This window comes from Myotis brandtii, unplaced genomic scaffold (assembly GCF_000412655.1).
Source record: "Myotis brandtii unplaced genomic scaffold, ASM41265v1 scaffold684, whole genome shotgun sequence".
In the NCBI taxonomy this organism is placed as follows: domain Eukaryota; kingdom Metazoa; phylum Chordata; class Mammalia; order Chiroptera; family Vespertilionidae; genus Myotis; species Myotis brandtii.
Genome location: NW_005370673.1, coordinates 594,211 through 621,126, shown reverse-complemented (window position 1 = coordinate 621,126; position 26,916 = coordinate 594,211). Strand labels below are relative to the sequence as shown.

At 40.3% G+C, this 26,916-nt stretch overlaps 2 protein-coding genes across 2 annotated transcripts in view; one reads left to right on the top strand and one right to left on the bottom strand.

The window, feature by feature from the left end:
* CENPP (centromere protein P) overlaps nt 1–26,916 on the bottom strand; it is a 222,340-nt gene that overhangs the window by 99,119 nt on the left and 96,305 nt on the right. The window lies entirely within an intron of this gene.
* ASPN (asporin) lies at nt 536–20,040 on the top strand. The gene is made up of 8 exons (XM_005881657.2): nt 536–733; nt 5,070–5,348; nt 8,076–8,188; nt 12,090–12,303; nt 13,296–13,406; nt 16,438–16,531; nt 17,233–17,371; nt 19,456–20,040. Exons 2-8 carry the CDS (start codon nt 5,099–5,101, stop codon nt 19,651–19,653), a joined length of 1,119 nt encoding a protein of 372 aa, XP_005881719.1. The 5' UTR covers nt 536–733; nt 5,070–5,098; the 3' UTR covers nt 19,654–20,040.

The window sequence follows — 26,916 nt, the reverse complement described above, 5'->3', positions numbered from 1 at the left end:
TGCTCCAGAGTCCTCCCTAAAAAACTGTTGTCACAGCTGATATTCTCTTGAAAAGGGAAAATCCAAGCAGGTGTCACCTGGATCCAGGTGTCTATGCCATATCAGAACTAACGGGGCCTGCTCTGCAGTTCCCAGCATGCCTGTAGGAGGGTTAAAAGCTTTGAAAGGAAATCTTGAGAAGTATGCTCTCTGCGGTAGCTTCTGTCAACAGAAGGAAACAACAGCATGGCTCCTGTCTCAGATACACTTGGAGTTTGGGTTTATACTTCAATAATGTTCATCTTCTTTACTAAGGTTGATAAATATTTTGTTGGACTATATAGGGTAATTTTTAAATTTGTAATTTGTAAGCATTCATTTAAGAATTTCATAGAGTATTTTTTCAAATCAGGATTTCTTGAATGACTTCATGTACTTTCAGTGGCCAGCTGCCATGTATTATTAAGCACTCTTTTTCTTCAGAATCTTCCAGTAGACGTCTAGAGTTTAGCTAGAAGTCTTGGCTACAATACAAACAGTGATGGAAAACACATGAGCAGTAACAAGCTTTAATCTTGCTTCTCGGCACTAACATGGGCTAATCTGTGGAAGCAGCTTACCCCAGGGGCAGCCACACGGTCCTCTGTACATGTGACACCTCCTCTCCTTGCAGAGTACATGAGGACATCCCTGCAGAGAAGTGGCACATGCTGGGGAACTCGACTTTCTTGAGGACTTGCTCTCTTCTTACAAGGTATGTTTTCATGAGGGTTTTTTTCATGTACCAGTAGACAATTACCTTATAGTCGATACTAAAGGGACATTAATATTATTAACATAAATGCTTGTAAATTATAGGATAAAGTTTAAAGTTTGTTTAATTTCTTTAAAATCAGTACTTAATTACATAGCAACCTAAAATAACTCTAGCTTTTTGTTTTACATATAATGAATTTATTTTCAATATAATTGTGACTTTTTTTTACAGCTAAGTGAAAAACTATCATTGTGCTTTACCATAAATGCTAACAAAGTTAATTGTAAAAAATCATTTAAACAAACATCTGTATCTTCTTTTAGGAAAATAATATTACCTTAATAATTAATGATAAGGAAGTTTGAGAATATCACAAATACATTAAATGAAATAGTAAATATTTCTTTTGAAATGTAAAACTATTTTTTCTAATGTATTTAAAAATATATGAATTATTCAAATTTCATTTTTAGTTACACATTTGAATGTTCATATTTTCCCTTGATAAATGTCTTCCTTATCCTTAGGTGATGAAATGGCACTGTACAGTAAAAACAGAAATCCGTATAATTTCAAGAAAGAATAATGATCAGCAACAGTTTAACTAGCTCTATAGTCAACATAAAAAATCAGGAACTTCTTTTCCCAAAAATCCATAAAGTCAGAATTTAAAACAAAGTTTTCTTTTGTCCCATCCCAAAGTAAATTTTGTATTAAATCTTAGATTTAAGAAAATCAAACAATGTGTTTGGTATTCTATTTCCTCATAATTTAAATAGAGCAGAGCATTCTTTCTTGTTAACCTACTCAGAGGTGTGACAACCAGGAATGGTGGCCACATGTGTAGGATTAAATCACAGAGAAACCTGACGGGTCTAGATCTCTCTAAAAAATATAAAGTACTTTTAAAACTTAATCCCACCAAGAATCATTGAATAGTTTAAAAAAAGTAAATCCAAAGCCCACACATATGCAAAAGCATCTTGATATTTTGTTTTCCATATTTCACAACATTGTGTAGTGCTGGGAAGATGAGGGGACATTCAGGCCTCTATGACAACTAGCGACTACATATTAAAAATATTAAAACAGAATATTTTATACTTGATCTAAGATTCGAGACAAAACAGATTGATTTATAAGCACAAGTCTTAAGGAACCATAGGGAACGGCAGAAAAATGAAGAAGAAGTTTTTGCTTTTTAAGACAGCAGCTAGGTTGCTAGAAGGCATTGAAAAACTGATGGACAAAAATTGGAAAAGCAGCCAACAAGTTCTTTTATCAGATGTTATTTATACTTCTAAGGTAAAGTTAACTGTTTCTTTAAGGAAAGTCTAGTCTCTAAAAGTATCAGTTTCCACGACCAAAAGGTGCTGTGAATAAGATTCCAAATGCATACTTGGATGTTTAACTGACCTGGTTTACACCTGAATTTAGTCTGGATTCCACCTCTGAAGGTGCAGAATATGTTATGTAACATTGATATACTGGCACTTGTGAACTGATATAAATATTTCAGCCAAAGGGAAAAGCTGCCAAGCATGGGATTTAAAAGCAATAACGTATTTCCCTAATAATAGTGTCTGACAGGAAATACCATTTCACTTAGACAAATTTTCCATTCCAAGTTTGTGGAACATTGAAGTGGAAAACAGGAGCCTTTGCAATTTCAGAAAGACATTTCTTCGGTCCGTTGCCAATCCTGGGAATCTGGGAAAACTTCTCAGCCCGGCCTCTCCTCGGACAGTTTGGTTACTGTCTGGAAGTCACTGTGGGCCTGGGACTTGGCAAAAGCCACACAGTAGGTGGGCAGTGCAGGAGTGAGAAGGCTGGCCTCAGCTTCTTCAGAGGCAAAGAGGGCCAGGGAGGAGCCTCTATGAGCCACAGCTCCGTTAATACCAGGATCAGCACAGAAATCACATTCCAAATATTATTCTGATCAAGGGAAACTTGAAACCCAAATCCAGAGCTCTCCATGAGTAAGAAACTCTGGCAAAACTGGTCTATATTGGGAAAATACTGAGTCTTCCTAGAACAAGACAAATTTTAGTTTTATAAGTAACACAATATAAATACCTTCAAAACTAATCAAGCAAGAGCCTAAGCCATATTAATAAACTCAAAACTTAAAATAAGGACAAACAACTAAAAGTCACATCATATTAAATGAGAATATTCTCTTATATTCTTTATGAATAATAGGGGGGAAAACATTACTATGCAGTATTCCCTCCTGGACATTCCATATTTTTCTACTGATAAAGAGAACGTCTGGTCCGAGGGCCATAGGCCCAAGAAATCATTTGGTCTGGGCCTGCCAAAGGCATTTGGGGTGAGTTAATTAAATGTTTGACCAAATATAGCAGGTTTGTTTTAAGTTGATAATTTTGTGTGGCCATGAATGATGTTTTATATATAAAAATGGCCCCTGGCAGAAAGAAGGTTCCCCACCCTGCTGTAAATGGTGAGTTCCTTGTGGAATCAAGGTTCGCCTGACTTCTCTTTTGAAGTAACCAGAATATAAGAATACAAAAATATAAGATTAATTTTACATGGCTAATAGAAGGCAAAATTAGTAAAGAGAGAAAAATGTGCTAGAAGACATTCTTGGTTTTAACATAAAGAATTTCCTATCAACCCCAGATGTGTGGCTCAGTTGGCTGGGCATTGTCCTGTGCACTCAAAAGTAGCCGGTTTCATTCCTGGTCACCTGCCCAGGTTGCAGGCTCAATCCCTGACCCCCAATGGAGGCATGCAGGAGGCAGCTGACCTCTGTGTCACTATCACATTGATGCTTCTCTCTCTCCCTCTCCCTTCCTCTCTGTCTCTCAAAATCAACTTTTTTTAAAAGTTGCACTTACTGTTCATTATAAAGTAAAAAAAGAAAAAGACACAAGAAGTCATCCATCATTCTACCACCCAGATATTATCATCAATTAGATATATTTGTGTCAGGGTTTTTGTTTGTTTGCTAAGTATAAATTTTTATATTTGTTTTTCCTTAAAAAATAATATTTCATAATTTTAAACATCTGTGAAAATATCTTTTAAAAAATATATTTATCGATTTCAGACAGAGAAAGGGAGAGGGAGAGAGAGAAACATCCATGATGAGAGAGAATCATGGATTGGCTGCCTCCTGCATGCCCCCCGCTGGGGATTGAGCCCGCAACCTGGGCATGTGGCCTTGACCGGAAATCGAACCCAGGACCCTTCAGGCCGCAGGCTGACGCTGTATCCACTGAGCCAAGCCGGCTGGGGCTGTGAAAATATCTTATAGGTTACAAAGTATTTCAAGAATATACCATATTTCACTTTACTATTTCCCTTTAGCCATTTTTAATTTTTTGCTATTCTATATAATAAAAGCCTAATATGCTAAGTGTCCGGTCATCCCATCAGCGGTTCAACCCATCAAAGTGTAATATGCTAATGATATGCTAAGGCTGCTCAACTGCTCACTATGATGTTCACTGACCACCAAGGGGCAGACAATTGACCGGTGGACCAGTTGCTATGACGTGCACTGACCACCAGGGGGCAGACACTCCAACCGGTAGGTTAGCTTGCTGTTGGGGTCCAGCCGATCGGGACAGAGTGAGACATGCCCTAGAGCCCTCCCGCGGTCCTTCCCCAGCTGGCCAACCTCCCGCGTCCATCCCCAGCCCCGATTGTGCACCAGTGGGGACCCTTGGCCTGGCCTGCACCCTCTCACAATCTGGGACCCCTCGGGGGATGTCAGAGAGTTGGTTTCGGCCCAATGGTGGAATGACCAGTTGCTATGACACGCATGGACCACCAGGGGGCAGACGCTCAATGCAGGAGCTGCCCCCTGGTAGTCAGTGCACTCCCACAGGGGGAGCACCGCTCAGCCAGAAGCTGGGCTCACAGCTGGCGAGCACAGTGGTAGTGGCGGGAGCCTCTCCTGCCTCTGCGGCAGCGCTAAGGATGTCCGACTGCTGGCTTAGGCCCGCTCCCCTTAAGCCGTCAGACATTCCCTGAGGGCTCCTGGACTGCAAGACGCCACAGGCTGGGCTGAGGGGACCACCCCCTGCCCCAAGTGCACAAATTTCGTGCACCAGGACTCTAGTCATATATAATTCTATAATGAACATCTTTATGCACATTAGCATTGCTTCCTGAGATTAGATTCTAAAAGCATAAATACTGGATGAAAAACAAAAATCTTTTTAAAGTTTTGAATGCTTACTGCTGAATTGCTTTCTAAAAGGTTGCAAAATTTACTCTCGGGTGGACAAGAATGACACTTCTGAGAAAAGTTCAGTTGCAGAATTGTGTTTCACTGTTAACTTAATCTTCAATGTCTACTTAGTCTTAGACTGGCCCTGTACACAAGACAACATGAAGGAGTGTGTGCTCCTGGTTTTCTTGGCTTTGTGCTCTGCCAAACCCTTATTTCGTCCTTCATACATGACGCTGAAGAATATGATGCTGAAGGACATGGAAGATGAAGGTGATGGTGACGGTGATGATGACAACTCTCTTTTTCCAACAAGAGAGCCAATTAACTCCTTCTTCCCATTCGATCTGTTTCCAACATGTCCGTTTGGATGCCAGTGCTACTCAAGAGTTGTGCACTGCTCTGATCTAGGTAAGAACATGTCAACGTGTTTTGGAGAATAATGCTATTCTGACAAAATTTAATTTTTGAAAAGTATAACAAACCACAAAGTACATGCAAACTTATTTTAAAAATCTAGAAAATCAGAGGAAAACCATGAGAATTTCATATATAAAACATTTACTTCTCTACCCAAATTTGAACCAAAATGCTTCGATTTCATTTCCTTCAGAAGGAATGGATGTTACTGCAGTTTCTTCACCTTAGGGTACCAGAAGGTTGAGATTGTGCTTTCTAGTAAAACTCTACACTAAAAAACTAATCAACTGTCCAGGACAATGAACAGGTTACAGAGTTGTGAAGTCTCATTTAAAGACAATTCCCTATTTGTTTTTAGTGATTTGAGTATAGAAGTGTCTATACAAGAAGTGGCTGAACTAAATTACTTTTTAAAGTCTGTTAAAAATGTGTAATTCTCTGCTATTTTATTTTTTTAATACTTTAATGTGTTCTCAAATAGAGGGGCACACTCAGACCCTGCTCAAAAAGAGGATGTGATAGGATTTACATGAAGAGTTGCTGTATTCAGCTATTTCCAAAAGAGGGGTGACTCAAATGTGTCACACTGCAGGAAGCCAAGGTCTAGCACCCCTCCACAGGGGCCGGGGCCATCAGGGCCGCTTGCAGAGTGAGTCTGAGCACTCGGTGCCTCGTCCTGTGGCTATGGCACTTGGGCACTGGCCAAAGCTTGTTGCAATCCACTCCAGAGACTTTAACAAGTGTGCTACTAAGGGACAGTACGAGAGGTGAACAGAAAGCATTCGTTAAGATTATGAACTAGGATCAGTGGGAAAATCTTAATGGAATATATAGGTTAGAAAGAAATGGTTTTTAAGCTCTACATTTGGCATTGCTGTGATGGGGATGATAAGATGAAGTGATGTTTGAGAAAAGCTAGTCTGGAAGCACAGCAGCAAGAGTGTGGAAGAGCAGCAGAAAGGAGACACTCAGAGGCTGAGACAGACCCTGTCATGAGAAACGGCTATAGTTAGGAAATATCAGAATGTACTGTCATTTCGAAGCTGCATCCCAGGCAAGAAACACTGACACCGCTGGGTGTGAACTGGGCTGGCTCACCGTGGCTATGACTATGAGGATGCGCATCGTCAGCACAGCATCCTTAGGCCAAGGCCTTCCTAGCCGCTCCCCAGCTCTGCTCCAGGACAAGCCTGTCATCAGAGAGCTGCAAACCACCAGCTTCCAGACAGACAGCTATCTGCAAATAGTGTTCCCCTGAACATTAGCTTATAAAATAAAAATCTACTGAACGAAATCTGTACTGGCACAGACCTTAACATGACACCTCACCATTAGCAGCAGACACTGCACCTCCCCATGACACTGACAACGAAAAGCGTTTGGGTACCTGTCACTCTTCTCCCTCAGAACATGGAATTCTTTTCAGCCCTCCTAATTTCATCAGAGGCAGGGTGGGAGGAAGCTTGTCAGCATCCGTGGTACCGGCCCTTCTGCAGGACGCCCAGCTTCCTGTAAGACCTTCCACTTCATTTTCTCAAACCAGAATCATCTAACAAAATGCTAACTTGTTAGCCCATCACGTTACTAACCCCCTTTCCCTTTTCGTATCTATGGTCCAACTTCTTAAAAGAGTTGTCAACCTTAAAGTAAGGAGAGAAGGCTGTGAAATATTCATAGTCACAAGATTTAGATACTGAAGTCCTCAGCGAGGCTATTAAATGTAACACTGCCCTTCAGGAGGAAGGATAGCTCCACTAACTGTACTAACATCTGAAACCCACTTTAAAATGCAGAAAAGAAGATGAAATGATGGACAGTTTGTATAGTAAAATGCTGACGGTAGAAAAAGAATATGGGTTTTCACTGTAAAATTCTTTCAGCTTTTCTACATGTTACATTTGAACAATAAAATATGAGGAAAATAAAAGACCCCATACTCATCAAGATAACTACTGTATGGAAAGTCTGACAATGAGCAGGGCTGGGTATGTTCAGCCATCCAGGAAAAGCAAAAAAAGTAAGGAAGACATGCACCATTACAGCTCCTGGTAATTTTCTGCTAGTTTTTTTGTTTTGTTGTTGTTTTTTAATCCTCATCCGAGGATATTTTTCCATTGATTTTTAGGAAGAGTGGAAGAGTGGGAGAGAGAGGTAAAGACAGAGAGGTTGCCTTCTGCACCAGCCCTAACCAGAATCGAACCTGGGACCCTTTGATCTGCAAGCCAACACTCTATCCACTGAGTCAAACCGGCTAGAGCTGTTTTTTGTTTTTTAATTCAAGAGGGAAAAATCATTTAAGCCTTTTTAAAATAATTGAATTAATATTTATTGAGTACCTACACAAAGAAGATGTAGTTTCTTAAAATGATCAAAACCCATAGGCTCCAATTTAGTAGCACAACAGACCAAAAATGTGCCAAGAACTTGAATGCTCCTCAGTCAAAGTGCACCCACAGAAGCCAGCCCCCCTAGAGCCTCTTCCACGCCAGGGCCCCAGGCAGCAGTCCAGTGGTGACGGCTGGACCAGCCAGACATCTCGTAAAGATAAATGACTGGAAAAGGTCTAGGCCTTTCCAAAGAACAATGTTTTTGTCATACGTTACATGTTAAGTCATCTGTTATTAATGGTAACCATGGACTTTAACAAGTGCACAGCCTAACATATCAGCCATCTCCTCTAAGCAAAGAGTGTACATCTAACGTTTGTTTATTTCTCAGGCTTGTCCTCTGTCCCAAGCAACATCCCATTGGATACTCGAATGGTTGACCTTCAAAACAATAAAATTAAGGAAATCAAAGAAAATGATTTTAAAGGACTCACTTCACTTTATGTAAGAATATATGCTCATATTTTCAAATATTTACGTGAAAATCTCTATCACTGCTAAAATAATCACTCGTATTGTGTTTGTGTAAGTAAGTCTAACTTTTCTGTGTGAAGGAGAACAGAAACTTGGCTATTCAGTGGTGTTCTGGTTAATGAAAAATTATAGATTTAATTCAACTGATGTTTACTGAAAACAATCAGGTGAAAGGCAGTGGGATAAGAATTAACTAAATGGTCCTTAAATGAGCTTATGATCTATTTAGGTAGTCACAGTCACTATACACTAACATGAAGAACATTATGAGTATTTACAGGAACTTATTAGCATACAGTGTTAAGGAAATGGGTACCCAAACCAATTGACTTAAGGCACCATAAATGTCTAACAGTGGCACATGCAATATATCTAAATGACAATATATATTTCCATGGCTTTTGTCTCTAGACCTCGAAAGATTTTTTAAAAAATTCTTTACTGTACTTATTAACATTTTCATTTTCTAAGATTTAAAAGATTTTTATTTCTAATTTTTACATTTTGAGACTCTAGGTTTTGGCAAGTAAAATTTCTAATTTAATTTGCAATTAAGTTTGGGGAGAGCCTGACTCCGCACTGTCATAGGGTGTCCCTCTCCCCTCAGCACGGTGCTCAGCCAGTTCTGCTCTTCCAGGCCACTTTCCACATCCTCATGCTGTGCTGGAGTGAAGAAATTCAAAGCGTGGCAACTGCAGTGAAGTTAGAGGAGAAGTTAGAGGCACCACGCCCACATGTCTCCTGCTGCCATCCAAGTAGGCCTGTTACCTCCTTCAGCTAAAAGATCAGGCTGGTCATGTCCTAGGCACCAAGAGGGGTGCTCTCTACTAGGCTCTCTTGCTCAGTCCTCATCCCAAACCTGCCTGGAAGGGAGCCAGGTCAGCCCCCTGCAAAGTCACTCTTCTCTGCACTTTCAACATCTGGGCTCCTGGGGCCTTTCAAACGTACCATGCAGACAGCTCAGATGTGGTTAAGCCCATACATACCAGTTTCCGAGAGAGAGAGAGAGAGAGAGAGAGAGAGAGAGAGAGAGAGAGAGAGAAAGGGACAGAGAAACTGGAAGAGCATATATTTATCATATAACCAAGGTGTCACTTAAATATTAAGACAGTCAGAAACAGAAATGGCACAATGGATTCCACCCAGGATCCATCCAGTCTGCCTGTTCAGGACAGACCACAGAGACTGTGGTGATGGCAAGGCCATCATTCTACCCTCATAAGTTGGAAATAGAGCCTATGAATGCTTCTACCACTTCTTAACCTATTTTCAGCTATACGACCACAAGAATATTTAATGTCATATTTAATACCAAAACCATAAGAAGTTTTAAACTTAATTTGTCATAACATTATTGCACTTTAGGAGTATTCCAGGGACTTCTTCCACATGTAGTCCTGTCAATCAGTGGGAAGGAAGAATAAGAAGATGGCAAAGCCATCTTAGGCGCCTTGATGGTCTCTTAGGGCGCAGTTTCGAGGGGGCACTGTATTGGAGGGTGAGTGCAGTGCTCTACAGTAAGGCACAACTGGGCTCAAATCTTGGTGCCTTCAGAAGTGTCCACTGGGAAGGCAGCTTACCTTCTAAGCCCAGCCCAGGTGTAAAGGGGTGGAATTCAGAACAGTCATTGAGTCCATGTTAGTGCAGCGTACAGCCACTGACTATGGTTGCCACCAGCGCAGTGTTTCCAGACTGGACAAAGTCCTGCTGCAGAGCACATGCTCTGTACTTGACCTGTGAGTACATTACATATCTCAAAACATTTATTTAATTAGTGTCATCAGTGCCTGTGTGTAAAGAGAATAAAAATGTTTTTAGATATTCTGTGAATTCTCTATATTATGCTTCAGCTACTTGTTTAGCTTCGTGGTTCTTACACAAGAACAACACAGCATTAGAGAGTGAGTGAGATCCTTACATACACACACACATGCCCTCACAGGTCACCTCCAGCCCATTGTCACAGCCACACTCATCATAGTGGCTACTTCTAAAAGGCTAATATTTTTCTCATTGTCTGGCCTTCCCTAGAAGCCAGAGCTACACTGGGTAGGGCTCTGTAACTGCCCCTTTTGGAATCTATAATAATAAAAGCATAATATGCTAATTAGACCGGACATCCTTCCGGATGAAGCCGTGGCTGCGAGGGAAGCCTGGGTCCCGGGTGCCTGCAGGCAGCCGGAGGGTCCCGGGTGCCAGAGGGAAGCTGGTGCTGGCAGCCGGGGGCAGGAAGGCCTACTCTTGCACGAATTTTGTGCATCGGGGCTTTTGGTTATTATATGAAAGCCAACACTGAAAGTACAAATCACCTGGAGAAAACCTGCTCACCTGACTTGCTGGGGCAGCATTTGATGGCATGCCATCAGAACTCTCACCCCATGTGTACTCCTTATACCTCCTTTTAGGAAGCTCTGACAATGGCATGTCTTACCCAGGGAGGGGAACACACCCAGACGTGATGGAGGACCTGCCTGAGGCACACATTCCCTGTGGGCTCTTGGCAGTGCAGACACAGGAAGTGCACAGATAGGAAGGGAGGCTGGAGGGCAGGCAGGCGGGTCAGACAGGAGAGCAGGCGAGTCACTTGTCTGCACTGTGCCCATTTCCTCACCACCAGAAGAAAAGACATAATTTTTGCTAAATTGACCTCAAAGGGTTGAGTGAAGGTTCATCAAGTTGTTATGTCCCCCCGCCCCCCTTGCCTGACTGCACACTGCAGTGTAACCAAATGAAAAGAGAACAAAGTTATAACTGGCATCATGCATTCAGAAAGGAGTACATGTTACCATTTGGTAACAACTGTAGTTTCATTTGTTCTCCTAGCCCTACCTTTTCTCAGGTAAAAATTCTAACAGCACTGATGATGTCTGAAAGAAGAGATAGAAAAGGGAGAAGCAAAGTGCCTACAGGGAAATAGCTAAACATAATAATAAAGAGAATTTAACTGTCAAAGCATTTATTTGTATCTCTTCTGTGCAATACCAACAACATGAATAACAACAGAAAGGCGTATTAACTCAGTCTGGAAACCACAGGAAGGTTGTTGTAGAATGGGACTAGGGACAACATTCATAAGAGGAATGACCCTAGAGCTGCCGCCTGAAAGAATGGGAGGATCTGGGCAGCAGAGAGGGATAAAGGCCTGAGGAATGCTACACCACCTGCCCTCCCCCTGGGGAAACACTTGCAAAAACCTGGCAGTAAAATAAGAATTAAGCAACGTTCATTTTGAAGTGAAAATAATTACTAGGGTGACTGACAAGTCCTGGCTGCCAAGGATTTCCCAGTTTGGGTTCTGAAGTTCCCACGTCCCAGGGGACCCAGATCATAGCAGCCAACACCCTCCACAGGGCACAAGGGGCTGGCACAGGGGCTGGCACAGGGGCTGGCGGTGGAGAAGGCAGAGTCACCTGCTCCAAGTGTTTTTACTATCGGGTTGTTGTCTCCTCTAAGGGATGGTGCCTTGTCACACGGAGACGTCCCACAGAACTGAGAAAGGGTTAAATCATTCCTCAGGATCCCCACTATGTCCCCAGTATCTGAAATATGTCTGAGGGCACTTTGTAGGAGCTTATTCCGACGGGTCTATATACTGGGGAAAATGGTAAAGAGTAGGAAACACAAAAGAAGTGAGGTTAAACTTAATTCTGCAGAGTGAACCGATTCTAAGGTAAGATAAAGATAACACTACCAACCACTGCCATAAAGAGAAGTGGAAACTAGAGGGGCCTCAGCCATGTGAACACATCATCTCCTCAAAATAAACCAAAGACACAAAAACCACTCATTAAAGCTTTGCACTCTTCCAACTCAGTATACTGGCAGGTTAATCTGCTTCCTAATATGGTGCAACTTTCTATCTTTCTTCTAGGCTTTGATCCTGAACAACAACAAGCTAACAAAGATACACCCCAAAGCCTTTCAAACCACAAAGAAGTTGAGAAGATTGTATTTGTCCCACAATCAACTAAATGAAATACCACTTAATCTTCCTAAATCATTAGCAGAACTCAGAATTCATGATAATAAGGTTAAGAAAATACAAAAGGAAACATTCAAAGGGATGAATGCTTTACATGTTCTGGGTAAGTTTTTGCAAATAAATGAGACATTTAGAAATTATAAGTAATACATAGAGGCAGAGATTTTTATGCTTATTAACCTTTAAGACTGATAATTTCTAAAAAATTTTTGAATCTAATATTCTTTACCTAGATAAGCCACTTACAAATCAAATAAAATGTAAAACTGTATAGCACTGAAAGATGCCTTTTGTAATACACACACACAAGCTCTTAGACTCCTCTCTTAAATAAGTAGTATAGTTTTTGTTTTCTGACTGCTCCCTAATCGGTAAAATCTGTTAATCATTAAATTTAAAGGTAGTATTCTAAATGTACTGAACAAACTACTCAAATACAGTACAGAAAGTTCATTCAGACACTGTCTGGAATGTACATCTAACTTTTCATTAACTGCTTTAAGATTACTGAGCTAAGGACTTTTGTTGTTGTACATTTTAAATTCCACTCTGTTTTTCTTTTGCACCCATGGAATAACCATGCCATCTCCCCACTCAACATCCATTCAAAATTCCCAACCAATATTCTTATTCATTTATGCACTTTAATTCAGCCAAGTACCTGCCCTTCCCAAATAGCCTCACTTACTGGCATTTCCTTGGTTATTTTTTCCGTTAATCAAGTAACAATTCTTATTGACTAATAATTTTAAAAGTTTAGGTAACAAATTAATGTATACTGGCAAACAAATATTTTGAATTATATGAAAGCTGATCTTTTTTCTACTGTAATATTACTACAATGAATCCTTGACCATGCTTATGGTTGGAAGAGAATGATAAATTATTGATTTAGTAATTGAAAGCAAAATGGTAAACCTGTTATTGTAGTCCAACCTACAAAGCAGTCTTTTTTCTGAGACTGACCGAGAAGTAAGGAAACAGAAGCAGACACAATGAGTGAACAGCCTAGCACGCACCTGCTTTCTGGGATGTGCATCCCTGCAGGGTGGGCTCCTTACACAACACCCGCTAAGTCATGTCGTTCCCCCACAGAAATGAGTGCAAACCCTCTCGACAACAATGGGATTGAGCCAGGGGCGTTTGAAGGGCTGACAGTGTTCCATGTCAGAATCGCAGAAGCAAAACTGACCTCAATTCCTAAAGGTTTGTGTTCACTTTGTGTAAAATAACGTATTTTTTAATGCCATCCTTAAATGACCATTAACTGGATGTGTCTCACATTGATGTTTCTCTCTGTGTGTCTCTCCCCCTCTCTTCCACTCTCTCTAAAAATCAATGGAAAAATATCCTCAGGTGAGGATTAACAACAACAACAAAATGTTAAGGCAGACTGCCTAAATGTTATAATTCAACCATCACTGCCCCTTGTGGCAGGATGAACAAGTCCCTACCATACCTGACAAGTTAACATAAAGAGAGTGAAACTGTTTTCTTCCTATTCATTTGGAAAATCCTACTTTATAATAAATGGTATTGTGTGGAGGGGAGGAGAGGCTTGTTTGAAGATAGGACAGGAATAGAAATACCTGTATAAAAGTATGCTGATATTTGTTGGCAGTCAATGAGCTTCTACCCAAATTCATACTTTTGCTCACTTATCCTCCAGAGCCTACACTTTTCATTTTGGTTACCTACCTTCTTCAGGCCTAGGGAGAAGTCCCCTTAAGTTCTACAAACCCAAGAAGTTTCCCTGCCTCCTCCAGATGAGCAGATATTTCTCTTCTTTGACTTGCTATAAAATATTCTAGAGTAGGCTAGCACACTCTGTGAACTTTTTCTAGTGATTTTTGTATGCATTTGCTCAACTAATATATAAAGTCTTTGAAAAGAGAACCTTTTCTCTTACATATTGAAGTGAGTATGTAGTTGTTTCATAAATGTAATTAGGTTCAACTAATCAGAATTCAAGAAATTAGAACACTCTCGGTTTAGAATTATTTTCCTGCTCTCTAGTTTATTTACTTTTAAAATTCAGAATAGATTCTGGAATCAACATAAACTCAGCCATGAAGAATATTGATATTTATAAGGATGTTTTAACTACCTTCATCAGTCTTTGCCACCAATATAGGAAGGAAATGTTTCAGCAAGAGTTGAAAAATAGAACACCTTTCTCAGCGAGTTAACTAAAACCCTTATTTGACAAATAATACTTTACATTTTTAATACTAAGTATTACATACAATACCAGGTCCGACATAGAATAAAATAAAATCTAACTTAATTTTCTGGTTACTATCTTATATTCCAGCTTCAATTAATCTGGGGAGGCCTGGGGTCAGAACACACAGGTTGAAGAAGAGAAGGTGCAAGCATTCACAGAGTAACTGCCATGGGCCAGGTGGCACTGGCAGAGTAAGCAATTACGAGATGCTTCTCTTGCCCTAGCTCAGTGGTCGGCAAACTGCGGCTCGCGAGCCACATGCGGCTCTTTGGCCCCTTGAGTGTGGCTCTTCCACAAAATACCGACTTCTGCACATGGGCCACGAAGTTTCAATCGCACTGTACGTGCGCGCCCACACGTGGCCAGTTTGGCTCAGTGGAAAGAGCATTGGCCTGCGGACTGAAGGGTCCCAAGTTCAATGCAGGTCAAAGGCATGTACCTCAGTTGCAGGCTCAAACCCCAGCCCCGGTCAGGGCACATGTGGGAGGCAACCAATAGGGTGTCTCTCTCACATTGATGTTTCTCTCTGTCTCTCCCCCTCCTTCCACTCTCTTTAAAAATCAATGGAAAAATATCCTCAGGTGAGGATTTAAAAAAGAGAGAGATGCTTCTCTTGATTTATGCAGAAACTACTGCTAATTGAAAAGAATAAATATTGTAATGGACCAAATATATCAAATAGAGTAAAAAACCACGTGTTCATAGTGATATTTAAAAAATTCACTGGTCACCTCTGGGCATTGTACTAATTCATTTCTTGAAAGAATTGAGCATTTATGCTGCCTTTTCTGTAAAACTGTATCACATAGTAAATAAATAAGGAAAATTCTTTAGAGAAGAATTCTACCTAATACTTAAAGAATGACAAAATCAGGAAAATCATCGTGATTTTCCCATTCTTTTTTTTTTAAATGTTTTTATTGATTTTAGAGAGAGAAGAAAGGAGGATAGAGAGATAGAAACATTATAAGAGAGAAACATCTGCTGCCTCCTGCACCCCTCCCACTGGGGATGGAGCCGAAAACCTGGGCATGTGCCCTGACCGGGAATCGAACAATGACTTCTTGGTTCGTAGATTGATGCTCTACCACTGAGGAACAACGGCGGCCCATGTTCCCGTTCTTACAGAAGTAATGGACCCAGCAGCACCAACGACTGCTCAGACCATCAGGGAAAGGGCTCCTCTGAGTCTGATCTGGTCTGACTCTAAATCTAACTACTAGGTCCTAAGAAGTAAGGGGGCTAGAGGACCATGATAAACTACCTTGTGGAAGTCGTTAGCCCAATCCACAAATGCATATCTCAAACAAATCAATATCTGAAACGAATCAATAGAAGAGGGAGAATGTAACAGGAGAACAGATTTAAGAACCAAATAAATGTACTTGGATAAACTTTATTAGGATACTGACTTGAACAAATCAACAATATATTTGAGATCATTAGGGAAATGAATAAAAACAAATCAATTGTTTTTAATAATCAATAATTAGGGAAGGGAGGTTGGGGGGCTGTATGAAAAAGGTGAAGGGATTAAGCAAAACAAACAAAAAAAAGAACAAACACTAATAGACACAGACAACAGTATGGTGATGACCAGGGGAAGAGCGGGGAGGTAAGAGAGGGTGACAGGAGACTTGACTTTGAGTGGTGAACACACAATACAATACAATATACGGATGTTGTATTACAGAACTGTACAGTTGAAACTGATATTTTATTAATCAATGTCACCCAAAAATTCAATTAAAAAATAATCAATAACTAATGGGGTAGATAAAACAAGATTGGAAAAATTAAGATAATTGTTGAAACTTGGCAACAGCATGGTGGTTCATAATACTAGCTTCCATTTTTGTATATGTTTGAAATTTTCCATAATAAAAAGTTTAAAAAAAAACAACAGATCCCTAAAAAATTACCTAAGGCTATAATGTGAATCTCAACAAGTAAATAACCAATGGGGCTGATCTTTCTTGATCTAACATACATTTCTTTCCTTATCATTAGAGCTACCATCAACTTTATTAGAGCTTCATTTAGATTATAATAAAATTTCAAATGTGGAACTCGAGGATTTTAAACGATACAAAGATCTGCAAAGGTAAAAGTTCCCCAAATCCTTACTTGCAAGTGGTAGTCTATATGATGAATATTCATGAAATTTCCTGGAGAATGTGTGTAGGGACCTAATGAAGATTATTGCTGGTGCTACTGGAGAGTGTGAAGGGAAAACTGGAAGGAACTGCTACTACTCTGTCTTGGTGATGAAAGAGGGCACCAAGTAGAATCACAAGACACTTTACTTTTTTTTTTAAATCCTCGCCCAAGGAGTGAGGATATTTTTCTCATTGATTTTTAGAGGCAGTGGGAGATTTGTAAGGGAGAGGGGAGGAGGAAAGAGAGAGAGAGAAGCATCAATATGAGAGAGATACATTGATTGGTTGCCTCCTGCACGTTCCCTGACTAGGGCCAGGGATCGAACCTGGAACCTGCAATCTATGTATGTGCCCTTGACCAGGCATTGAACCCTTCATTTTCTGGTGTGCAGACCGATGCTCTAACCACTAAGCCAAGCCGGCCAGGGCAGATGACACTTTTCAAATGTTCCTTTTTTAAAATATAAGTTACATAGAGATTTTTCTGACAGTGGAGAGGGCTGTTAAATAAAACCATGAAATACCTTTCTCTGAACACAAATATAAATATAAATAGGAAAGGTTTATATTTCTAACTCAGTTGTGTTTTGAGCTGAATTGATCACACTATCTGCTTAAGGGTTGATGAATTTTATATCATTTTTAGGCTGGGCCTAGGAAACAACAGAATCACAGATATTGAAAATGGGAGTCTTGCTAACATACCACGCATAAGAGAAATACACCTGGAACACAATAAACTAAAAAAAATCCCTTCAGGATTACAGGAGTTGAAATACCTCCAGGTAAAACATTCTACTTGTGTTTTGTAGATATGCGTGCTTTTCTTTGTTTTTATGAAGCTTATTAGTACCTAAAGCACAGACCAAGTAAGTAGCAAGGGTCAAGGAAGAGAGCATGAGAGAAGGGTTTCCACAGAAACATCACTAGTACACGCAGGTACCCATTTCCATCCTGCCCGTTCTCCCGCGGAGACTAAGGCCCAGTGGCAGAGGGACAACGAATTTCAGGGTTCTGGGATGGCAGTGGCTCTGTAACGGCAGGACTGGGCGGGAGGAAACCAAGTAGAATCACATATCCTTTCACTCTGAAAACATTTCATGAAGGCAGACCCTGGGGACAAGGTCCTATGTATTTTCACTACCAATGCGGTGCTAGATTAGAAGTGTATGCTTCTTTAAAAATTAAGGCAAGAATATAAAATCAAAAGTCTGTATTTGGAACATCATAGGTTCACATTTCTTGTTTTTCATTATTAGAAATCTTTCCCCTCTAGTTTGACAACTCCTAACTTATGAGGGAGGGACCACAGAGTCCTTGGAGAATCGAATATAAAGATTCCCAAGAACAAAAATGAAGACAATATTTTGCACGGAATTTTAAGTTTCACAGATCTCCCCGATTCTCACCTATGGACCTCAAATAAAGAATCCCTATTTAACCCCACTTCACTTTAGCCCATTTTCTTCATATGCTTTCCTTGCTATAATATACAATGTTCTCATTTTCCAAGAAGCAAAAACATGTGGAGACCAAAACTAGGCTTTGAGCTACTTGCCTCTAGATTTCTTTCCTATTTATCTTTAGACAAGTTTTGTTAACTACACTCCTGTCAGATACAAGCCATCAATATGGAAGTGCTATATGTAGGTGTTCATCTCAAGGTTATCACTTTTGCTTTGAATTTTTCAAATGCTCCATTTCAATGTCTACTGTTAACCAGCGAGCATGACCTGAGTCTTTCCTCTCTTGAGCTGTCCCATCTTTGCCTACTTACTCCATAGCTCTGATCCCAGCTTTGGAAGCTCTTAAATCTACCCATAATCTTGCTAGCATTTTAAACATCAAATAAAATTATAACACAAACAGAGAAGAACACAAGTCATAATGGCACAATTCAGTGAATGTCCACAACAGACCCTGTCCAGCACTGCTTCCCATTCCCAGTGAGACCAGGGCTGGGGAAACAACCCCTCGCCCTGACACTGAGCTGCGAGAAATGCACAGCTCAGAAAGCATCGTCACAGAATCCCTGAGACACAGGGCACAGGGACTCCAATGCCAAACTGAACGGCTTTAGTAATGCCTCGAGTTCTCATGCCTAACAGCCAGAACCAACACTTAGCTTGTCCAGCAAAAGGCTCCTACTTTTTTATATGCCAAATGCTGTCAGTTAAGTAGATTGTTTTTACTTCCCAGAAATCTCAGTTCCCGAAAAAGACCAAAGAAGGAATTTAAAGGGATGTTAAGGGAATGAAGGAAAGTTTCTATATTGTCCACTCTGAGTAATAATTTAATTTAAAGACATATACACAGCCTATAAAATTGTATTTTGTCCACTGGTGCAAATAAAGATTCAACTATGATGATGTATTGCAGATATGTATTTAAGATGTCGACAGACATATTTTTTCTATAAAACAAACTTACAAAAAAGCGGCTCTATAATTCTTTCCCTTAATCACATAAAATGCTAACAATTCTTCACACTCATATTGCAAGCCTAATTCTTAAAGCATTAAATCCCATTCTTCTGTTCGTGTCTAACACTTTAAACGTATTGCTGCCAATATGGCACTGAGGCAACCCACACACACTTGCAGCTGTGCAGAGAAGAGTGGTGCCGAGCAGGCGAGTGCTCCAGGCCTCGGCGTGAGTCTGACGCCACACTTCACACATAGAGCACTTCTGTATATAACGCATGGACCCGAGTTGTTAAATTAAGTATTTAACAAGCATAAATGAGTACATGTATTTTAAGTGAAATACATTCAAGTCAGTATAAAATAAACCCATGAACTAAAAATAGACTATCTTCTTTTCACATTTACTATGTATTTTAAATCCATCCTTATTCCTACTACAACAGATAATCTTCCTTCATTCGAATTCAATTACGAAAGTGGGAGTGAATGATTTCTGCCCAACAGTGCCAAAGATGAAGAAATCTTTATACAGTGCAATAAGTTTATTCCAGAACCCGATGAAGTACTGGGAAATACAACCAGCAACATTTCGTTGTGTTTTGAGTAGAATGAGTGTTCAGCTTGGGAACTTCAGAAAGTAGTAATTACCAATGAATAATGTCCATTTAATATAAAATTTAAAAGCTGTTACATTTAGGATACTTGAGTTCTATTAATAATGGTGGTATTATGCTCAGAAGCAAAAATCTATTCCCATGTGGTACATCCAGTGACTTTACTTTAGGACAAAAAATTTCATCAGAATTTTGCAAAACTATTGATACATCTAAATTAAGAGAAACAGCATCAATTGCAGTTTTCTTATGCACACAAATGATTTTGCATAAATCTCATGCTTGAATATTCTTTCTCAAAAAAATAAAACATTCAGTATTTAACACTTTATTATCAAGTAAAGGGTGTCCCAAAATTCACACAAGAAGTAATTTTGATAGAACACAGGTTTATATAATTAAAAATTGTATTTTTTATTGATTCATAAAGTATACAGTATAGGGTTATGTATGGAATAGCACATCGGGTAAATGGCCTCCACCGCTTTGCTGGCACATACACAAAGCCGTGGTCTTCATTGGTCTTCATTGTCCCTGCTCCTGGGCCATAATTGGTACTTGGTAATGCTTATCAAATTGAAGGGATTGAAATCAAAGGGCAACAGATATTAGAATCTGATTCAATAAACCAAGTAAAATTAGGCTTTTATTTTTTGTTGTTGTTGTTAATGCTCACGCAAAATTCAAATCTTGCGTGAATTTTGGAACACCCTTTATATTTTCAAAAGAACTGTACTATAAATGGAATGCCTGATGTAGCAAAATCTGTACTCTTTCATTTGTTGTTAAAAAAACAAAATTAACAAGCACACTGATATGAAGAATACAGTATACTATTCCCATTCTTTCTTTAATAACTTAGGTAATACTGTAATATTTCCAATAATGGTAAAGTATGGATTGATATCATGTATTCAACTTCTCATGTCTTGGAGTCTTACTGTCTTTATGTTTAAAACTAATCCTTTCTAATAAAATCATCAGTAAGTGCATATGACCAACTCGACAGAGGTTGAGCTGGTTTTTGAGCTACAGCACATGCTTTTCTTTTTTAATTATTATTATTCAGTTATGAAACCTCTATGAAATGTGCAGTGCTTATGTAAACTCTGAAACTCACATTTTCTATTATCACAGTTATTCTAAGCTGTTACAGTATGTCAATGGTTAGGTTGCACAGCATTGTCACCACAACACGAAGGAATACTTCTGAGATGTCCCTCTGTAAGTTCGTGGTTGGAAGAGCCTAGTCACTCTAAATTCTGCACAGACTGGATGATTCTAAAAAACACACCTGGCATAACTAAACAGGCAGAGCATTAAATGAAACACAGAAACTAAACACTCTCAATAAAACTTAAGAGTACTTTATATAGTTTTTATTGGCATTCAACCTACGTTAAGTAAAACTAGAAAATCAAATAAACATTAAAATTTTGGTTTGAAATAAAACATTTGTGCTTTGGTTTAATTTTTATTCTCCTACCCAGGAACTATTTGTCATAAAACTCTAGTTTATATATAATATATTTAGCACAGTTATCAATGCTTATTCTTTTGTTTTTACTTAAATTTTATTTTTTAATTACAGTTTATATCCAATATTATTTTGTATTAGTTTCATGTGTAAGCATAATGGTTAGACAATCATATAATTTATAAAGTAAACCCCCAATTATTTCCCATACCTACCTGACACTATACATAGTTACTACAATACTATTGACTATATTCCCTATGATGTACTTTTCATCCCCCCATGACTATTCTGTTAGCAATGCTTATTCTTAATAACAGTACTGAAATATCCCAATTTACGAAATATATGAAATATAATCACCTTTATGTTAAACTACCTCAAAAATTAGATTTTAAGTAATTCGGGAGGAGTAGAAAACATTACAGATATGTAAGAAGGTGCCTGGATAGCCAGGTCATGAGACCCCCAACTTTGGCAATGCTGACACTCTGGGCTGGATCACACCCTGCGGGGAGGGGGCACCTGTCCTTTGCAGAATGTCTGGCAGTTCACTGGTCTCTACTCATCAGGATGCCAGTAGCACCTGCAACCCCAGCCCACTGTGCAACAACCAACAATTTCTCCATACACATGCCAATGTGTGTGGAGGGTGGCGAGGAGGGAGAGGGGAGAATGGGGCTGGTTGAGAACTATTGCTTTAAAGGAAATTTACTTAATTTCTAAAAACAGCTATGTTTGTTTGGTAAATTATAGTGATATAACAGAAACAATCCAAGGATACAGAGCTCTGAGTTGGAAGAACATAACCAGAAATGCAGCTCCATTTAAATCTTAGGCAAATCTCAATCTCTTTGAAACTGTTGCCTCATTTATAAAGTGTAGGGATGACAATACTGATAGATTCTATTGCTATGAGAACTGAATAATAAAAATATATGTGAAAATGCTTTGCAAATCATAAAAGATTCTTAAAACACAAGTAATTATTATACTGAACAATTACTGACTGGCAATAAAAATTGCAGGCTATGAAATCCTTAAAAAAAAAAAAGAATACATTACAATGACAATCATTCTAAAATTCAAATATTCTAAAGTTCCAATAGTTTTCTGCAATATACCATAAAAATAAAACTGTGATATCATGGCACTTATAGAACCTAAGTAAAATAAATGTTCACTGAAATTAAGAATATAGTTCTTAAACAACCTAAGTGCCCATCAGCAGATGAGTGGATTAAAAAACTGTGGTATATCTACACAATGGAATACTATGCCACTATAAAAAAGAAGGAACTTTTACCATTTGCAACAGCATGGATGGACCTGGAGAGCATTATGCTAAGCGAAATAAGCCAGTCGGAGAAAGATGAATATCACATGATCTCACTCATTTGTGGGATATAATGATCAACATAATTTGAAGAACAAGAATAGATTAGGAGACAAATGGCAGGGGAGGGGGAGGGGGTTAGAGAGCAACCAAAGGACTTGTATGCATGCATATTAGCATAACCAATGGACACAGACACTGGGGCGGTGGGGGCTTGACTGGGGTGGGAATGGCTGGAGTGGGGTATCAATCGGGGAAAAAGGAGACATATGTAAAACTTTAGACAATAAAAAAAAGGATATAGTTCTTAAAGTTAATAATGAAATGAATAAGGTTAATGCTAAGGTTAAAATCATCTAAACAGATCTGAGTCGTAGAGCTTAGAATGGCTAAGTTAGTCTTTTTCTAAAAAGAAAAGACAGAAAAACTTTTTAAATACTGGAAATTATTCCTGAAATCACGGCAATTATTTCCTGTAGGTAATGTTTCTGTTTTTCTTTCCATAGCTGTTAACCTTTTTGGTTATAATTTTACAAAAGACAAATCACTATTAAAAATCATAAACAACCAAACCTGCACTAAAGTTTTTTGCTATAAATCCATTTTATGATAAACACAAACTACTACCCACTTGAAAGCCATTAAAGTTTGAAAGCAAACTTTTACAACTTACTTGGTTTATTAAGGAATTCAGAATAGAAAAAAAATCGCAGTGACCATCTAGCCCTATTTCCTCCGAATACAATAAAAAAAATGGTCATTGAATTCATAACCCAAACATTATTCTTTTAGAAAATCACTTGAAGTCAATAAAACTAACATTATTAAAAAATCAATTTGGGGGTATTCCAAAATGGCTGCGGAGTAGGTGAAAGCATTATACACCTCCTCCCAGTGCCAAACCTGAGTTACAGCTAAAGTTTAGAGCAATCAACCTAAATAAACAACAGAGAGACGCCTGAACAGGAGTGTATCAAAGGCCTGGGAAAAAGAAGCTACACAGAGACTGGTAGGATGGGTGGAGATGTGGAGAGGGCTGGTCCCTGCACCCAGGGGCAGAGGCTGTGAAGCCAGAGAAATACTGGGCCTGCAAAAGCACTCCCTGGAGGAAAGTGGGGTCTCACACCAGGCCAAACCAGAGCACCAGGGCCAGGAAGAAGGGCCTGCATAGCATCTGGTAGTAAAAATAAGCAGGGACTTTGTCCACTGGAAACAGGAGGGAGTCTGCTTGAGTCCCGGGTGCTCTTAAGGGCTAACGCACAGGGACTGGCTCTTGGGCACTCAGCCGGGCTCAGTGAGAGGGAAGGAGACGCGGGGCCTGTGGAAGCACAGGAGAAGATCTGGGTGGCATAGCACTGGAGATCTGCAAGGTGCTCCTGAGGTCCTGGTCCTGAGCTAACATTCCACACTGCCCTCAGACACCATCTCCCAGGGCCCAGCACTTCTGTTCTTACAGCACCTGCTACAGAAACTGCACTAACCCCGTCCTCCAAACACTGGCGACACTACCCTGCCCTGCTCAAGTCCAGCATAAAGGATGCCTGGTTGCTCTCAAAAGGGACCAGAGGTGTGCGTTTATCCCTGGAGAAACTATAGACAGACTCTTAGATGATCACAGAACTGAGTGGCTTTGGAACAAGGGCCAATTTCCTCCCTCCCGCAGGTTAGGCAGGCAGCACCCCCAACAGAAGGCTCCCTGGTTATGGTCTCAGGCAGCAGGCAGCTGGGGAGCTAGGGGGAGGCATGACCCTGTGCCACCCCAACAAAAGGCTGTCTGGATTTACATTTCCAAGCCCTGCTGGCCTCATCTTGTTAAACTCACATCCATGGGGAAAGGGAGCACCATTCAGAGTTTGGACATTGGACAGGGTCACCTCGAGCCCTCCAGCAGGTTCTCTGGCAGTGCACTGCAGAGATAGGAGGAGACGAGCAGCTCTCTTCCCTCGAAAGGGCTGCAGCCACCCCAAGTAGAGGGCTGCTCTGACCTATACCTCCAAGTCCCGCAGGCGGAATGGGAGCAGGGAAAGCCCAGCTGGCCCCGTCTGGCTAGGCTCAGTTTTGAGGGGAAGGAGGCTCTGCTCATAGCCGACATTCAGAGTACATCAACCTCAGAGGCTCCAGGCCAGTGCTTGAGCAGGAGAGGCCACAGAGCTAAAAGGAGAAGGGCACCTCCGGTGGCACAGCCAGTGCCACCCCCAAAAGAAGGCTTTCTTGATCTATTTGCCCAAGTCCCAGTGAATCAGTCCTGCCCTGTTGAGCTTTCTCCCACAGTGAGGACAGCAGGTTACACCCAACCTTACTGAACCTGTGGTGTGTTCCTCCTGGGGGAGATAGACTTGGAGACTCAGGTGTAGTCTGATTGGTATGGCTTTGCAATAGGAGCCACATTCTCTCTGTTGAGTGTCAGACCATGTTGCCCCAAACAGGAGACCTACTAACCCTGTTTGCCCAACATGATCGCCCCGAACCACCAAGCCTGAGCCCTGTGGGATGGTCAGTGGGGTGTGGCCTGCATGGGCCCACTCTACAGCCTTCCTGTATAAGAGGCAGGAGGAAGCCCAGGCAACATCAAGGGTGAGCAGAGTAGCTGAAAGGTGGATACCAACCTGAGGGAGCCTTGGCCTCTTATCGATCTGACCCCAACTCAGAGCTCCAAGAACCCAACCCATCTACACAGATTAGCCCTCCCATTGCACACCCAGGTCCAGTAGATGCAGACCCAAACAGTGAACAGCGTGGAAGCTCCAGATAGATAGACAAAAACTGGTCACACACAATGTCTGAAAACAACCTGTACCTGAAACCCACCCAAGTGAACACAGAATCAACAAAACCAGTGGTGGAACTCAGACAACACCAAAGTATGACCTAACCAGCCACACAAGCAAAGAAAAATCCGACAGGCAACAGGCCTTGGTAGGATCAATTACACTTTGTGGGCAGGCCCTGTATAGTATCTCATACACAGTGATCGAAGTTTACCCTTAGAGCCACCAGTTTGAAGGGTTAATTACACTCACAAAAGGGCCAAGAGCATTCATCAAGACACATTACAACAGGTGCACATAACCCACAAGAAACATTCCTGGAGGATGGAGCTCAGGTGATCTGGAAGTTTGTGTCACTGAATCCAACAAGACACCTCAAGAATGCACCTGTATAGCAGCTTGCTCACCACAGCCCCCTCGGGACCTTCCTGTAGCATCTCTGGGGAGGCAATCGCACCTACAACGGTCCAACAGCAATCAAGACCAAATAGCAATAGGGGGGCCACAGAACCCACACAAAGGTCATCCCAAGGGCATCCAGCTCAGGATATCAAGGAGACTGCACCAATGGGTCCCACTTATGAAACAAAGCCACCACATGAAGACTGGGGTCATAGCAGTACTATCTACTACACAGAAACAAATACAAAGAGACAGCTAAAATGAGGCAACAAAGAAACACCCAAATGAAAGAAAAGGAAAATTCTCCAGAAAAACAACAGAGTAAAATGGGGCAATGAATTTATCAGATATACAGTTCAAAGTAATGGTATACGGTTGCTGAAACAACTTAGCGAGAACTAAAAAGAACATAATGAGAACTACAAGGAACTCAATGTGAATTACATCAGCATGGAAATGGACATAGAAACAATGAATAAGAATTAATTGGAAATGAAGAACACCATATCTGACATTAAGGTGCCGTGGAAGGAATTAAAAGCAGGTTGGATGAAGTGAAGGATCAAATGAGCGATTTGGAAGACAAGGTAGAAAAAAACATGTAATCAGAACAACAAACAGGAAAAATAATTAAGAAGAAAAAGGAGAGTTTAAGGGAACACTGAAACAACATGAAATGTAACAACACCCGGATCATAGGGATACCAGAAGGAGAAGAAAGCAAGCCAGGGAGAGAGAACTTATTTGAAGAAATAATTACAGAAAACTTCCCAAGAGTGGTGAAAGAAAAAGGCACACATTTCAAGAAGCACAGAGAGTCAAATCTCAATGAACCCAAAGAGACCCACACAAAGATACATCATAATTAAAATAGTTAAGGCTTAAGACAAAGTGAGAATCTAAAGGGCAACAAGAGAAAGACAGTTACCTACAAGGGAGGTCTCATAAGGCTGTCAGAAGATTTCTCAACAGAAGCATATCAGTCCAGAAGGGACTGGCAGGAAGTATTCAAACTAAGGAAAAGCAAGACCTGAAACAAATACTGCTTTATGCAGCTATCATTTAAATTTGAAGGTGAAATAAAGAGCTTCCCAGATAAAAGAAGGCTTAAGGAGGTCAGTACCACCAAACCAGCATTGAAAGAAATGCTAAATGGACTGCTTTAAAGAGGAGAAACATCGAGAAAAAAACACAAAATACATAGTCATAAAGAAAAAATGGCAATAAATCAGTACCTGCCAATAACCACCTTAAATGTAAATGGTTTAAATGCTCCAAACAAAAGACATAGGGTAGCTGAACAGATA

Coding starts and splice junctions, on each gene's coding strand:
- ASPN (XM_005881657.2), top strand. CDS start 5,099: ATGAAGGAGTGTGTGCTCCTGGTTTTCTTGGCTTTGTGCTCTGCCAAA. Junction 12,304..13,295: donor GAATGCTTTACATGTTCTGG/GTAAGTTTTTGC, acceptor GTTCCCCCACAG/AAATGAGTGCAAACCCTCTC. Junction 17,372..19,455: donor AGGAGTTGAAATACCTCCAG/GTAAAACATTCT, acceptor CTACTACAACAG/ATAATCTTCCTTCATTCGAA.